The 17,924-nt window shown below is 39.0% G+C and overlaps 1 protein-coding gene across 1 annotated transcript in view; it reads right to left on the bottom strand.

The window, feature by feature from the left end:
• LOC138633114 (metabotropic glutamate receptor 8-like) overlaps positions 1 to 17,924 on the bottom strand; it is a 159,802-nt gene that overhangs the window by 48,032 nt on the left and 93,846 nt on the right. Inside the window, exons 3-5 of the mRNA XM_069719154.1 lie at positions 17,304 to 17,439; positions 15,607 to 15,761; positions 15,351 to 15,488 (exon numbers count right to left, since the gene is read on the bottom strand). Coding sequence (XP_069575255.1) covers positions 15,351 to 15,488; positions 15,607 to 15,761; positions 17,304 to 17,439 — 429 coding nt within the window. The remainder of the gene's footprint in view (positions 1 to 15,350; positions 15,489 to 15,606; positions 15,762 to 17,303; positions 17,440 to 17,924) is intronic.

The following is a 17,924-nucleotide window of genomic DNA, read 5'->3' as shown; positions in this document are numbered from 1 at the left end:
ACACTGACGGTGACTGCTGAACTGGCTCAGATGCTGTGGCAAAAAGGACACGGGACATTCAAGCAAACAATGGCTGACTTTGTCTTCCATATGTAATTCTGCTGTTTACCTGGTGATGGTAGAAACGGGAGATTAAATGATTGCCTTTGTGATAACTTTTGAGAGAGTTTATTGTTTTTTCTAATGCAGTACAGTGAACCCTCGTTTTTCGCGGGGGTTACGTTCCAAATAGAGACCGTGATAGGTGAAATCCGTGAAGTAGGAACCTTTATTTTTTTTACAATTATTATACAATGAAATACTCCATAATACATTGAAACCAAAGAACAAAACCTTTTTACAAGCCCAAGCATTTGTTTAACAAATAAAAGTACTGTATAAATGTGTTTTTTTTAACAAATAACTACTGTACTGTAAAATAATAATTTTAATCATCAATACGAGCTGAAGGCTTCAAATTGCTGAGATCGGCACCGCCCCACTGCGACCCGAGTCATTGGATTAGAACGGGAGGAAATGAAAAATGATTATGAAAACAAATACAAAGTACAGTCGGACAAATAGTGACTCGTGTATTTCACTGCTCTTCTGACTGAGCCGCTGCATCCTGACTCCGCTCTGCAGCGGTTCTTTCTTCTAAAGCCGGCGGTGCAGGTGTGGTTTTTCGAGAGAAGAACATAGTTATCGGTAGTTGTTGTCGCTCTTTTTTCTTCTGGGCAAAAAGATTCTTATAAACCGACATGCCACCATCGATTATTTTTAATTTGGCAAGCTGTTTTACGTACGTGTACATATTAAACCGCAACGTTATTGACAAACAGGTAGAGAAGAAGCGGAGAGACTGTTCAGCCAATCAGAATGCAGAACACAATGCACGATGCAAATCCGTGAAGTAGCGAGACCGCGAAAAGTGAACCGCGTTATAGCGAGGGTTCACTGTACTTCCTATACAGCAAATTTCTGGAATGAAATATCCTGGAGTTAAACAAAGAGTTTGATTTTGGGAGTTTATTTTCTAAGTTAGACTACAGCTTGTGTTCAGTGTTACTCTTTGGTGGGTAATATTCTGGTGTTTATTCGCCGAGTGTTGAGGAACACGATTCAACACGACTCCCGGTGTTGACTGCACAGCTTTGTTGCCGTATTAGCATTTCCCAGGATGCCTTAGTTATTTCTTTGTAACTTTTGAGAATAAATCAACCAAATTAAATCAAAGTGATGGGCAGAAATTATATTTTGTTTTGTTAAAACATGCTGTTTACCAATATTTCAATGAAGACGTAATGATAAAGAAAATGGGGCTATCATTCAAAACCATAAGTGTACAAGGTAGGAACGTAACATATATACCAATCACAGTGGCACAAATATGTTGGTCATTTTACAACTTGTTACATAAAGTTTTCATGCAGCATTAATTGTTGCACACTGCATATAACTACACTGCACACCATTGTTAAATATTTATTTGTGATGAATATGTTGTGATCTTGTAGTCAGTCTTACCTAAAACATTTTTAGTGTGATGAAATTGTAACTCCATGAATGTCAAATAATAAAGGCTTTTAAGTGTTGACTGTTAAAATTGTGAAAGAGTTCATATTCAAACAATTCAAGGTTAAAGTAAAATTTTACTCTTCATGCAAGTCGAGTTTTAACTCCCAGAGTTCAGGTTTAACTCCTGAAAAGTGTTAAAAGATCAACTCCAGCAAAAGAGTTCCACTCTGCTTGAGAGTGCATTTGATGGTCTCACATGTACAAGCAAACAGAGTTGATTTGAACTCAGAGAGAGTTTATTCCAAAGATGTGAATTTGCTGTGTTGGATCTGAATGCTCAAAATTTTACTTTATGTAATTTACTGTAGTACTCATATTTATACACAAATACAAGTTCTGGGTACTTCCTCAGCTTCTACTCGTACACAGGACAACACAAACACCACAAAGCAAATGTTATGTCGACTTATTTTGCCTGATTGCGGCTGTCTTTAACAATAATTTCCCTTTAGTGATCTTCAGTGATAGTGTGTGTTCATTTCACACATTATTTCACACATTATCTCCCCGGGCCATAATACTTTCTGATGACTATCACAAATGAAAGTCCATTTATTTCATTAAAATTTATGAAAAAAACGATGCTTCATGTCACTTCAGAAGTTGCCTGAGAATCAGGCATGTATCAAACTAATTCAGTGAGTGTCTGCACGTCTATGAGAATATTAAAAACCAGTACAGCTACTATTGTAAGTAATTGCGGACATTTTTAAATTGTGCAAATTTGCCAAAATATTAAAAAAATGCACTCAACTAAATAATTTGGTATTTTTTTGTCTCGTTTTGTTTTACATTAATATGGCTCATCATATCATATCAAGATGGTATCTACATATTTTCTTGTATTACAGCGCAAACTGTCCAATAAACAACAAATGCCTGGAGGACACGTCGTGACTCTGCAAAAAATATTTAAAAGTAAAAACAAAGCAGAACCCGACAAATGAGCAAAGTGCTGGTCGAGTGTAGGTTGTGCCCTGAGAGGTGCAATATAGGATAACATTAGTATTCAGTCTCCTACTCTAACTTGTAAGTCTTCACTTGAATGATGAAACAACACACTTGTCCCCATTATCCAAACAAGCGTCTCTGTCGACTGCCGCCGGTCGCACACAAACAAACAGGGCTCTAATTATAGGGTAGATCACAATCAATGGAAGGCTGACAGGGAATCCATCGGCTGGAGGTCACGGAGATCAGTGACGAATACCATCCACAAAGGTTCCGCTTTTGACCTTCAGAGAAGAAAAGGATCTCATCTGAGAAAAGGACCTCACAAAGATGTTTTTAGCCTGATGCAGGTGATTCGGCTGAAAGCTGGAAACACGGTGTCATGTGTTTCTGCTGTAGTGCTTCACTTCAAACGGAATTCCTTCATTTACATTCAAATTCAATTGTTTGTACATTGATAATGAAGTTATTGAGTTATTTCTGACAATATTTGAAGTGATAATTACTGGATAAACTAAATGAATGTAATGATTCATAAATCAGGTCTATAATGATTCATAAAATTGACCAAATAAAACGAGAGCTGCCCAATAATTTGGACTTTAAAAAGGTCTTACATTTTTCAAATAGACTACAAATTCAGGGACTACATTCTTGAGGTTGATTATTTGATGATATATTCACTGTTTTTACTGGTGTATTTGCAAAAAGCTAATTACCAAATAACACCGAAAGTCACTCCAATGGCATTTTACTATATTGAAGAAATCAAGGTTAAAATTTGTGGGTGTTTGTATAATGTAATTTATTTTACACTTTAAGAACCCACTAATACTGTAATGTACAGTGAACCCTCGTTTTTCGCGGGGGTTGCGTTCCAAATAGAAACCGTGATAGGCGAAATCCGTGAAGTAGTAACCTTTATTTTACAATTGAAATAGATAGAACTGGACATGAAATATATCTACGTTACATATAGTCGTAATGTGATTTCAATGCACGATGCAAATCCGTGAAGCAGCGAGACCGTGAAAGGTGAACCGCGTTATAGCGAGGGTTCACTGTACATCCTATTCCTGTTTCCACTATTTTACCTCAAATCCGAGTAAAGCTATTAAATAGGTTACTGGATACTGAACCCTTACAATATAATGAATTATATATGTTATTATATGAAATATATATTGTTATAAAAATAATATGAAATCATATGCTTTAATATTCCATTAATTTACCAATCCAAAATTATGTAATGGAGGTACTTTTCAATAAATTCAGGGATGTTTTCATCCATATTTTTCATCCTTATAGCTATCTCCTTAAAATTTGGTATATGTTTTACTTCAACAGTATTTGTAATTATTAAGTCATTGGTAACAAAGGATAAATTAAATGTATTTTACGTGATATGTCTGTTTCATGGTGAATGTGTAAATGAAGGAAGAGATGCAGGATTAGAAAATTATTTTAAAAAAAATTAATGTTCTTTTTATTTATTTTTTATCAAATTTACCCCCATCTGAGTGTTGAGGAGGCGGGCAGGGCGGGTGGCTGGGGTATAAATATAGTGTTGCATTTCTTTTTCAAGGCGAGACACTCGATCTGGCAGGAGATGAGGAGCCCAGACGAAGCAGCAGTGTTAAATGTACTGGATAACTCCTGAGCTTCAGGGAGCATCACCTTCGGAGCTGCCACCTGCATCTCATGGATATTTAATTATCCTAATTAATTACAATTAAGGCGCCCTCGTCCTTCCCCTGTAGACCGACGTTTAAAAACCCACACACATGTATGTTGTTTCAGAGTTTGGCTTACGAATCTGCCGTGTTGTATTATGTGTGGTACTATTATGAAATGGACCATTCCACTGGCATGACACAAAAACAAAATAAAGTCCTTCATTCATGCTGGGCTTCACATACATTTAAATTTGCTTTGATAGATTTAACTATACAGAATATTCACTGTCATACTAATTTTCTTCAGATACATTTTGAGAGAGTCTGTTTTCTTTTTTCCATTTTTAAATGAGAAAAAGAAAACGTTTTTTTTAGCATTTTAATCTGCACATCTAACGTACGAATCCTTAACAATATCTACTTGTAGTTTTTTTTTCATGGTTATAAGTTGTATATTAGGTGTTCAATCACTTGGTTACAATTCAAGAAAGCTTGCGGTCTTGGTTAAAGATGAAATGTAAATAAATTCATACCAATCCTCTACATTTCACTGAGGAGATATGATACTTTCCAGCATTCCATGTTTTTCAAGACTAGGATGGACATTTTTGCGTTTATTTGACAGACAACAGGGGAAGAGGCCGACTGGAAACATGGGGTGAGAAAGGGTTGGACGATATACATAGTCGCCCCATGCTGGAATCAAAGTTGTGCAGTGTTACCATCGCATAGACACACTTGGGTGCCTCTACATACAAAAATACCTTTTATTCTTAAAAATACAGTCTGTACATTATTCTCCCACATAATGATTCTCTGGGATTCACAATGTGCAAATTGCTTTTTGAAGATGAAACCTTTACCAAATCAGGTCCAGCTGGGGCGCCACGTCACTTTTTAGGCATCTATGAATTTGACCACAAACACTTTTTCCCTCGAACTTTCCAAAGAGGTTTTATTTCAAAAACTGTTTCTACAACTATCTTATAAGGCCTGGATAAAGATTATCCGGGAACATTCATTCCTGGTGGGTTTGGTTTCCTGCTTCAGAGACAAATTGTGATCGTAATTCATCTTCAAGTCAAAAATATCACACACTCTCAAAATGTGTCTACATTTTCAGCTTCCAGAGTCAGGAGTCTCCAACCTGTGGTGCAAAAATCAATCTGAGCTGCTTTTAACACAGAACAGCCTCAATTTAGTGAAAACAGTTGATAGCTGTGATTTGGTGAAGATGTTGTTTTCTTTCTGCCTCATGAAGTGAATCGATGCAGCCACAGAGGTCATTAAGCTCCTGATGTAAGATGATTTACAGCTGCAGGACTTAACTGCTCAGGAATTAATGTCCAGACTGACATCAGAAACAAAAGGATGTGTCTCTGTATTCGGGTCTTATTATAAAACAGTGATAGGAGCTGATGTAAATGGACACACCCAACAAAATAAATAGATAATGTGTTCTGAATTTTAAACATAGAAACAGTGTAGAGGCTGTTAGTATTCTGAAGTTCAAAACATGAGCTGGATCATTGGAATACAGTCCGCTGTGGGGCTGAAGCCTGCCGGATGAATGTCTTATCAAATGAGAAAAAATGATCAAATGAACATCTATTTTTCTAAATGAACAGGATATTTAGATTTGTATTTCCACAAAAAGGATTAACCTAGTATTCTAATTTTAAAAAAAATATCGTTATCTGGATTTATCTCAACAGATATCAGATTAAAAAGAATAAAACTAATTCAAAAGGATGAAACAACTTTTCCTTTAGTAGATATATTTGGCAATATAATTTGGAATAATTGCCATGCTACACAATAATTATCTTTTCAAAAAGCAAAGTGCATGTAAGGGTGAACATGACTAAATGAATCCCGGTGTTCCGGGTAAAGAAATGTTTTATCCATACATGTTTTGAACAACCACATTCACACACTTTTCTTTTATAACATATTGTTGAAAAGACTCAACACAAAATGATGACCGTAAATTTGCTGAACCAACTATTTATGATATTGTACATTGTGCTGCTGAGAAATGTGCTAACATGCACAGCACTGCCCCACTTCTGGTGTAGAAAGGAAGACAAAATCATGAGGTCGGTGCAATTCTGTGTTGCTGAAATGTTTACAGACTGCCTGTGGCTACAGCTACTTCATGGACACACATAAAAGGAGTCGTTTTTGGAACATTTGACGGTAAAATGACTCGAATGTTTAACCACGTTTAGCCACGTGCAACCACATGCCTCTACACAACTATAAAAAGTTGTATACTGTAGTCATGGATATTGTACAATATTGTAAGATATCAGATAGAGCACATTGTCAGTGAGCGTATCACTACTACGCTAAGTATCATCGTATTTGCAACTTTCCCAGTTTATTAATCATCTAACATTTCCTCATTACATTGATATGAAATGTACACTGATTACATTGTGAATTAAAACATATTTACTGTTGTAATCGAGTTGTATGTGAACATAATTTCTAGAAGGCAGGTTGCTGGTAAATATAAGACTCCAGTGTTAATGGAGTTATATACCGTTAACATATAAACAGAAACAGTTAGCCTGACTCTGTCTAATAAATTATGTTTATTTAATCTGTACAAACACCTAAAAAATGACAATTCAATTTATTACAAAGGATTATGTCACTGTGTGTTACGTGTATATTTTTCAGATAACTCAGAGGAGTCTGGGCCAACCCACTATCGGTGGGTGGATTTTGTAAGTTTTAGGCGTGGCAATCCTGGATATTTTCCTGTTTCCAGTCTTTTTGCTAAGCTAAACTAACTAGATGAAGACTGTGGCGTCATATTTAACTCTATGTCAGAAAGCAAATAAGCAACCTTTGCCCATCCCTCCAGCTCTTCAAAAAAACAAGTCATTTTATGAAGATGTGCAGGTTTGGCTCCACCATAAAATGAATCTGCCCTATTAAATGTTTCTGTGGTGTTCACCTTTTTTTTCTTTCTTGAGCTTCGTCCCTGTAAAGTAACTTCTTTTCTTTCTAAATGAAAACATTAAACTAACGACAGGTGATACATACACAACACACGACTCAATACAGACACACTTTGGTACACACAGGCACTTTGTAGCCTCTCGGCACTGAGCTCACAGCTCTTGACAGCTCTGAAAGAAAGATACTGCAAACACACACACACACACACACACACACACACACACACACACACACACACACACACACACACACACACACACACACACACACACACACACACACGCACGCACGCACACACACGCACGCGCACAAACACACAAACACAATGCCGACCTGCTGACTCAGCTCTTTGTCTGTTTGTGTGATGACTCTGCTCCAAAACTCAATCTGGAGCTTCTGACACAATCACTTGAGATCTGCATCCTGACAGCAGCAGCCTGATCAAAGCTCAGGTAAAGACTCACAGCATTATCAGCTGCTTCAGCTGGGACACTGCAGCTTTTCTCAGAGTGCTGACGCTGTTCTTCTGCTGTTTCACCTTTGTCTGCAGCTGGAGGGAGGCCGACGCTTGCGCCTGTATTTACCCTACACCTTCCCCAAATCCTGTTTCGTGTGTCCGCCATGTTTGTAAAGGATTTGGCCCTCAGTGGCCAACTGTTCCAAAGAGGAAGTCCTCCTGAATCAGGCAGGATTACATGCTGCTGCGGGGGACTCTTCAGTCAGCAGGTAAAGACTCAGCAGAGAGATGAACATTACTCGAGAGGAGAACAAAAATTCCTTTCAGATCAGGCTCAGCAGCTTTCAATTTACCCCTGTGGAATCCACTTTCATCTTGCTTTTTTTTTTACGCAATCATTTTTTGGGATTGTTCACCACCTTTGAAACTGTCCTTCATCTGCCTTGCATGATATCTGCATGGCAACTTGGCTTTTTCTCATTGTGTGTGCACAGAAAGCAGCTAGGAATCCAAACTTCAAGAAAAAGATGCACTCACCCAGAAATATTTAAGAATAACATTGATTACCATGGTCAGGGTCTTGGTTATTTAACATTGTAGACAAGACAACAGGACGGCAACATCTTCTCTGGTGCTCCTGGTCAGCGGTATAAACAGGGATCCACAAACTGCTAACAGGATGTTGGTTGATGTGCCGAAACAAATCTAAAGTATACAGGCTCAAACTCCCATTTTACAGGACTTAAAGGATCTGCTGCTGACATCCTGCTGCCAGATCCCACTGTACACCTTCAAATGTCTCGTAAAGTCCACAGGTTTACCCAATTCCACTATTTGATCATTTCTTGCTTGATCCAAAAAATCCTACCCGTCTTTAATCTTGATGCGTCTTCTTTCTAGTTTGAGGAACAAGGCGTCTGAGTGAGGACACACAAGACCATTCCTTGCAGACGTCTAGTATCAGGAAAAAACACACCTCTGTCTTACAAAGAACTGGAGTCTGCATCTGATTGTACTGCTCTCATTGCAGCAGTTTTATATACAACATTTTTAACTCAGTGTCAAAATCAACAAGTTTAGATTTTATATATGTTCTGCCAAATGATTGGATCTTTGGTAACTGTAGGTCTGATTTATAAACACGTTCCATCACCCATCAAAACGTTTTTGTTTGTCATTGTCAATCATTTTATCATTTTGAACCTGTATCATGGATAATCTAACAGACAGGGAGAAGAGAGTCTTGTCTTTCAGCAGTCAACCCATTTTTAATTACTCAGCAGTTTATATTAGTTTAATAAAAGTGGTACATCAGGTAAAAAGCATATTTTGATGCAAGCCACTGTATATTAATATAATTTCCAGTTTCTTGAAAATAAATATGCGACTAATTATTGCAACAGACTGAGCCTTGTACTAAAAAAAACCCAACTCAATGTCACTGGTCTATTTAGGACTTGTTGTAAACTACAGGTTTCTGTTGACAGACGATAGAGGGATGATGGGTAATCAGGACTTTAAAACCATTTAAAAACTGTAATCTGAGGAAGTCTTTTGAGTTTATACACTATGAATGCAAACATTATTGATGCCTTACGTCAATTATTGTGAAGTCATCTGTCAGCAGCGAAGCAGTGAAGAAGACAACAGGTGTGAAGAACACATTGATTTTACATTGAAATTCTATTTGATTTCAACCCGTTGTGTCTTTGCTCTCATTTTGTTTTTTCCTGCTAATGACCACAAAGAAATGAAGCTGCCCTTTTGGCTGAAAACAGCTCTGCATGAAAACACCACAAGGTTTGCTGGTGAGGTGGGTGAGGGCGGGGTATTAAAGAGACATGGAATGTGATCCAGGAAGTCCACTTTGAGTAACACATTATTGACTTTAAACTTCAAAATATAACTTTCATAACACTGAGCATTCATTCTATTTGTCATCACAATGATCATGTGGTAAGAATAAAAATGACTTTATTCCCCTTCCAAATGAATTTATCAGGAATGCTTATTTGCATATGTGATTGGCTGGATTATGTTGTCTACGATCTGACAAAAATTGAACCTGCTTCAACATTTGCTCAGCGTTTTTTTGCTCAAGTTCTCTGTGTTGGCATCCCTGCTGTGCTACAGTCTGGGCTGCAGGACTGGGAGGACTGGTTCATGCCAGTTTGGACCACAGAGGTGAACCTGCCCCTTTACTAATCCAATATTCAAAGCCATCTTGCAGGCTGCCTTTACGCTTTGAAAATCGGAATATTTAGCTACTGCAAAGGTGACACACTAAATGTGGACTGTGTCAGTTGTGGCTCACTGACATATCCAATGTTTCATAAGAATATGACAACAGAAGAATAGATGGTGAAACTTCACCAACCGAAGCACAGACCGATCCAACTCAATTGCTGTTCTTTCATTTTTCTGAGTTCTTGTTTTGGTTCTTTTTGGCTTGCTTTGTAAATGCTAGCTTTTCTATGGAAATCAGATGTATCTGTTCCATCTGAAAGTATCTTAACTCAAAGCTCTCATTGGATACTGTTGAATAATCTCCTGCTTCTTAAAAAACACTTGTTCATATTCATTCTTACATTTAGCATGATAGAATGAATGCAGGGTTAATTACCAACCAAAAGGGTGCCAAAGGCTCTTTGTGTCACGGGCTTGAGAGGTTTGGCTCCAAAATGATTATTCAGCATTTTAATTGGCAGTCAGCAGTGGTCACAAATCCAGCTCATGAATACAAATGGAGGCCGAGTGTTGGAACGACCCGAAGAGACAACAGACCCTGTTAACCCTCCAACATGGAAGAGACGCTGGACAGCTGGGATTAAATGGCTTCCCCTCTCAGGTTCTGGGGATTTTTGCTCCCATCATCATTCAGTGGTCACAGGAAAATATAATCCCTTATTATTTTGAGTTCCTTGTGAATGTAGGTCAGGCTAAACTGGCCACAGGGGAAGTTCATGACTTTTTCCGGTGCGCCTGTCTTGTAAGGGACATTTTTCTTCCCCACCCAGGCATTATATAGCCTATATACAGATATTCAATATGTCATCTTAGCTTCAACAACATGGCTGGGGCAAACTGTAATAGCTGGCAGCAGATGCCATCACAATTTATCCAGCACTGATTCCCAAAACACAAAGAGAGAGAAGAGAAAACCGGCGGCTGGCAGTGCAGAGAAGATGCCCCAAAAAAACAGAAACAAAATCTTTGTGTGCTGAGATAACGGATTTATTGAAGCAGTCTGCAGGTGATGATTAGATCAATGGTGAAGAGGCAGAAACATCAAAGAGGATGAGCAGGGAGCAGGTGCTTTCATCAGGCTTTTATGCTGTGTGCTGTGAACTCGCTACAGTAAATGAACTAACTGGAAACAATGTGTTTTCGCTCATGTAGAGGTTTTAATGGAAGAGTGCCGCTGCAGGTTTGATCATTTCCAAGGTTGAACTATAAGTTGAGGTTGACACAAAATTTCTCTAAAGGCTTAAAGTGTCATGTTTTCATCATTCTGTTTTGTGTTGTCTCCATGACTGCAATAATTCTCATAAACTTGTTTTTCACAGCCACTGAAACTTTCTGTTGAACAAAGTAACAAAGTGCTGATTCGCCAAGTTTGTGTTTGTCGGCTGTTCCTCCCTCATTGTCAAAAATAATTAATCTGCAATGCTGCTGGAAGAGCTGCGGTTTGTTTTTGTAACCAAATTATTGTACACAGCATGTAGTCCGACAAACGCAAAACCATCCTGAGCATGGAAAAATGTCAGCAGCCTCGCTTATGACCTATCACACAGCTTAACTCCTACCAAGAGCTGCACAGGGTTGTCCTATCACGCTGTCACAGTCCGATGGTTCTTTCCTTCGAAATAAAAAAGCAGACATCAGATCAGACTGGTGTGGCTGACATATGAATCTATCAGCAGCTCCTGTTGTTCCCACTCATAGAAAAGAACAAGAAATCGAGTGAAAAGATGGAAGGAGGCAAAGGAAACAAATTGTGCCCGTGCCAAATCGACAGCCGCATAATTATTATCATCACTTCAAATGTGATTGAGGTTCACATGTTAAAGGAATCCTTATGTGTTCACATGCTTGGCCAATAAAGCTATGTCTGATAGAACTCAACAGCAAGCAATGCTCAAAATATGGAGAAGAAATTCTAAATCTTAAACGCTTCACACAAATCTTCAAGCCAACAGCGCAAAAATATCTATACAATCAGCACATTGTCAAGTTTAACACTCAAAACTAGTGTTACCAATTCAGTATCCGACGAAGGGCCTGATTTACTAAGATCTCAAATAACGGGTACTAAATTGCGTGTTCCTTCCAAAAGTTCGCACATTTGTTTTTCAACCGTTTTGCGGCTGAATTCTTAAGAGTAATTGCGACATTGAAATCAGGTGCAAATTGCTTTATTTAAATGAGGGGTTTGCATGCGTTAATGGGACTCCAGCAAAGGAAAACAGAGCGACCGCAAAAGGAAAAGGAAATCTGATCCCATTAAAATGATGAAATATAAATATAACAAGGACAAAACACTATATAGGAGATTATCAGCAAGAAAGACAAATACTGTGGGAAAAACAAAAAGGCAAAAAGAAGGCTTAATAATAAAACGTCGGCAATAAAACAGGAGGGACGGTGGATGAGGTCCTCTGACAAACACCGATCGGCAGGTCCAGATCTCTGTGATGAGCAGGTGACTTTTCATTCAGTGCCTCGGGAACCTGATGAAGCTACCTGTGAATTCTGCGGGACACATTCAGGACCTGTTACAGCTCACCTGACTAACGGGACTGGGTGGGAGATCCAAGCAGAGATACGCTGGAACGACCCAGAGGCAGGACGATGCTGAGTCGTAAGGAGTTTTGACATTGCTCGTATTTTGTGGCTCCTCCATCTTGTTGGCTGTCAATCATCATTCAGTTCGTTCAATAACTCTGAAATGTCTTCGCTGGACAAACGATATGTCTGAATCATTTTTCCCTCTGACATCTCAAAAATGTTTCCACGGGTGTAAAACCACGTTCTCTTCGTATTCTTTAGTTTCTCTGCGTCTCCTTCTCACCACAATAAGAGCAGCCGTCTCTCCAGATTTGCGCTCCTGATTAATACCTTTCAGTCGTACTAAAACACACAACAATCACTTCTCCTATTTCTACTTTCAGGGTTAGTAAATATTGTTGCGGGTGCTAAATTGTTCTATTTGCATGTTCCCTCCCAGTATTTTGCACCTTCAGGTGGAAACGCGCAATATTACATATGCATGCAGGCAAACACGCAAAATGGACAACGTGTGTTAAATTGCACATTTGAAAGATGCGATCCCCACTGCACGTGGTTGGTAGATCAGCTTGGACATATTGTTGTGGGTGGTGTGGAGTTTGCACCAGATTTTACACAGGCAGACTTTTAGTAAATCAGGCTCTGAATGTTAAATACGATCCCCATCTCCCCCTCCTGTTTCTGAGGCATCGTGTTAACAAAAATGGGACAGTTGCGAGGTAACAGTGACCTTCAGCTTTGGCCATCAAAGTCTATTCAGTTCGTCCTTGAATCCGAGTAAATGTTTGAGCGACATTTGAAGAAATTACCTCAAAGCGTTCCTAAAATATCAAGTTCACGAGAATTGATGGTGTGATGTCACTGTGGCTTTGACCTTTGATCCCCCAAATTCGAACCAGTTCATCCTTAGGACCAAGGGAATGTTTGTGACAAATTTGAAGAAGTTCCCTCAAGGAATTCTTGACATATCGCGTTCACAAGCATGGGACGGATGGAGACACCGAGCAAACACATAACTTGTTAAAAATGTAATTAGAGGTCTATTTTTGACCAGTAATAGTATTATTAATATTATAATAAATTAGCACTGCATATTGTTTCACATGTCTGTTCCAGGACTTCTTTTTACTGTTCCTTTGATCAACTCCTGATCACTGGGATTTATCTTGTGACCCTTTGGAGGGCTACAACCCCAAAGTTGGGAACCACTGGACAAAACTGTCTGTGTGTACAGTATTTAAAAGTAGCTCTATCTGGACCAGCTACAACAGTAAAGATAACATACTGTAATATAATCTAATACTATATATAATGAAGGAATTTGAATGCAAAACTTTCATCTGTAATGTATTTATTTTAGATTTTGGTATCACTATTTAAGTATAATTTTACTGTTTCTCCTACCATTGTCTTGGGACCTCCTGCCCCGCCTACTCATAGAACAACATCGGGGAAACACAGAATGTTGGTGATTTTCTACTATAGTGGAAGCTTGATGTCACTTTTTATGTATAATTCTCTACATTTCAATGGCAAATATAGTACTTATCACACCATTCTATTTCCTCTAAAGCAAAAGATTGACTTAACCCATAAAATTACTTTACATGAGGGACATTTTTATTAAGGATTAAGCTAACAAAAGCATGTGAATTAGTTAAAATGAACTCCACCTCAACATGCTACACCCTCAATGGACTCCTCAGCATTTAATAATGTTCCAATAATTCTGCCGAACAAGTATTTTTCATACGTTAAGTACAATTAATAATAATACCTTTGCACCTAAGTAAAATTTTGTTTTACTTGTAAATGAAGATTCTTACATTGTGGTACTTTTACTCAAAGTAGTGAAGAAACTGAGAGCATTTTGTAAAACTAAGAGTGGCACTAACAGAAGCTCCTCACACTGCAACAGCTACAGCAAAGAAAAAAAAACATGGTTTACTTCTTGTATCTGCCCCTAGAAATCACCCTGAGCTGCCTGAGAAAAGCTGAGTCAGCAACATAGAATTTAACCTAATCACGCTTTCGTAGTTTGGGAGGTTTTTGACTGCAGGGGAAGAGCAGAGTGAAAGCAGGGGGACGTATTAGAGTTCCATGATGTGATTTCCGGTCGGTGCTTCAGGGAAAAGATTAAAGGAGCTGTGTGTGCATGTGATGCAGAAGGGAGAGTTTTTGAAGGGTCGGAGACAATTATACAGAGAAAAAGTAAATGTTTTCTTCTCAGTAAAGTCAAGTCAATTCAGCCCAAAATCACAAATCAGCCTCAAAGGGCTTTAAGGGTCAAAGATACTGAGCCTCCATGTTTGACCCACATCTGAATCACAGAGGGGAAAAATAACATTACGATAGGCTGAAAAGGAGGCAGGGAGGGAAATGATGAATTAGAGAAGGGAAGAATGAGGTAGAGAAGAACAGAATGAGGTAGAGAAGAACAGAAGGAGGTAGAGAAGAACAGAAGGAGGTAAAGAAGGAAATAATTAGTTAGAGAAAGAAAGGGAAATGCAGGGACCTTAAGGAGCATGTAGTGAAGCAAAAGAGGAAAGAAAAACGTACTGTAGAAAAGGTTAAATAATCAAGTCAAGAAGGTAAGGAGGCGATAGAGGAGAAAGCAAGGAGAAAAAACACAGGCAGGAGAAGTGTTGCAAGCAAAAGACAAAAAAAGAAGAATGGAAAGAAGGAAACAAGGAAGCAAAAGATGGATGAAAGACATGAAGAAGCATGGGAAACAGAGAATGAAGAAAATAAAGAGGGAAAAAGGGAAAGGAGAATTTAGAAAAGGAAAGGAAAAGACAGAGAAGAAGTTAAGAGAAGGGAAGGAGGTGATAGTGGAGGGAAGCAAAGTGGGAGATAGAAGGAAACAAGGAGGTAGAGATGGAAGACGGAGAAAGAAAGAAAGAGAGAGACAGACAGACAGAGAGACAGACAAACCTGTGTCCTACCTGTACATTTCTTGGGGCTGCCGGGCCTCTTGCCGTGCATCCCCAGCTTACAGACAAAGTTTTCCTCCCAGAACTCAGCAAACCAGACGTTCCTGCGGTTGTTTGACAGAGAGCGGCTCTTGAAGTAACGGTCGAATGCTGCCAAAAAGAAGGAAAAATGTCACTACAATCATGATCTCCTTTCTGAATGTCTTCAAAAATGCGTGTCAGGTTTGCTCCACGGCCTGCCGCTCAGCGCTACGTTTTCCCGCCTCACCGTCCACAGACGCCCTCTTGGGGAGGATGGTGACAGCGCCCTCGGCCACCCGCTCCTGCTGGACCACCGGGGAGATCTTGGAGCCCCAGCTGTCAGAGCCCACCCACAGGAAGTGACCCGTCAGGTTGTTGCGTTTGGCTGCATCCAGGATTCGCCTTTTAGCATCACAAGTGACAAATGAGACATGAAAATAGAGAGTCGGCTTTAATTTCCCCCTTGATATAAACTGCAGAACATTTTCTGATGGAACAAGACAAGGCTTCTACTATACCATACTAACATATTGAAGTTAAGTGTATATAATGATTTTGTTCATGTTCACCACGCTAAACACAAAGTGTAACTGACCCTAATGGGAATATTGCAAGTTTTGCATATATCTATTCATAAACAGATACAATTTTTGACCCGATGATGGTGCTAAATGAAAGTATCAGCAAAGTGACAATTCACCCTGAGGGAGACTGTACCAACTTTCATGTCAAATTATCAAATATGTGCCGAGATAGCCGCTGTTTTTCTCGTATATATTCACATTTGAGACATGAGAGGTGATTGGTCTGGTCCTTCACTGTCTCATGTGTCTCCTCTTGTCTCTGTGAGGTCTCAGGATGAGTAACGTTTTCTGTGTATGTGTGTGTGTGTGTGTGTGTGTGTGTGTGTGTGTGTGTGTGTGTGTGTGTGTGTGTGTGTGTGTGTGTGTGTGTGTGTGTGTGTGTGTGTGTGTGTGTGTGTGTGTGTGTGTGTGTCTGTGATTCAGAGCTGTAGATTAACATCAGCTGTCACACTGGGGGAGTGAATCTGTGTGTGTGTGTGTGTGTGTGTGTGTGTGTGTGTGTGTGTGTGTGTGTGTGTGTGTGTGTGTGTGTGTGTGTGTGTGTGTGTGTGTGTGTGTGTGTGTGTGTGTGTGTGTGTGTGTGTGTGAGAGAGAGAGAGAGAGAGAGAAGCTCTCAGTTCAGTCACATAATTGGAAACTTGTTATCTTAATCTGCTCTGAACAGTTGGTGGATGAACTGATTAAATATACTGAGAACATTCAGATAAAGAAAGTATGAACTGAATCACACAGTAAGTGTGTGCGCGTGTGTCCCATTCCATATTTGGAGACTATATTTCACATGAACTGGGGAGAAGCTGGAACTGTCCTTCAGAAAAAAAAAAATCAGCAAATTATTATCAGTTTGTATTTTGTGCACTATCACAGAAATATTATTAATATCCACGTCAGTGTGCTTAGCAGATGTAGATATTGTATTGGGTGTTAGGCAGATCTATTACTCATTAAACTCAAGAGATAATAAGTGTCAACAGGACAGCTGGTAAAAAAAACAAAACGGAAGAAGCACCGATGCTTGACTGCCTCTGTCGTCAGACACATGATCCAACTTTTGCAGGTCATAGTTGTCCGTTGAACGTCTCCTAACTTGGAGGAGCTTTTTTACAGTTTTACACATGTATCTTTAGACTTTGAAGTTTATTCTCTGGAAAAGCTTTAAACACAATAGGCCTACTTTAGTTTTTTTGGTTGTAGTTATTTTAAATGTTCTACAGACTGAGCCATAATATCATGATAATAATATTAACCATGTAACTCCTTAAGCTCTCCAACTGCTCCAGGAGTATCCCCCTCAACTGAAAACTAACCGGGAATTTCCCCACAAAATATTGTATGTGTGCAGGTAAAAAAATGTTTTCACCGGATGTCGTCCTCGTTGGCAAACATGATGACAGCGCGGGCGTTGGGCGTCTCCACTAGACGGAGGATGATCTTGTCGAACTCTCCTGGTCTTGGCTCGCGAGGAATCTTCAAAGACTGAGCGATACACACTCCACCTGAGAGAGAGAGAGAGAGAGAGAGAGAGAGAGAGAGAGAGAGAGAGAGAGAGAGAGAGAGAGAGAGAGAAGCTTTAGTTTTCTTCGCTGTGATCGGAAACTCTGTTCTCATTAACGTTTGCTTGGTCACTCTGAAGGGCTGACCAATCAGCGATCAGTGTCGATAGCCAATGTAATGAAGTTGAAGTCCAACACTTTATTTAAAACAAAAAAAAGTTTTTTATTTGGAACAAACCTGAAACATGTCTTGTAAAACATCTTAACGTAATGTTCCAATTTTAACACGGGTGAAAAAAAAAAGTTTAAATAACTTAAAAGCACACTGTAAAAAATACATATTAAACAAATAGTAAAGAAATTATAAGAACAAAAAATGAAAATATGAACATTAAACAGAAGAGTAGCTAAAAGAACCATTTTGGATCACATAAATCTGTTCTAAATGAGGATGCATGATCAATCCAAGATTTTCAACAGCTTTCAAA

The sequence above is a fragment of the Brachyistius frenatus genome, unplaced genomic scaffold, assembly GCF_029030835.1.
Source record: "Brachyistius frenatus isolate BFR_SWC_R1_liver_20210118 unplaced genomic scaffold, ASM2903083v1 Contig_208, whole genome shotgun sequence".
Classification (NCBI taxonomy): domain Eukaryota; kingdom Metazoa; phylum Chordata; class Actinopteri; family Embiotocidae; genus Brachyistius; species Brachyistius frenatus.
The sequence above is the reverse complement of the archived record's forward strand: the minus strand, read 5'-3'. Positions and strand labels throughout refer to the sequence as shown.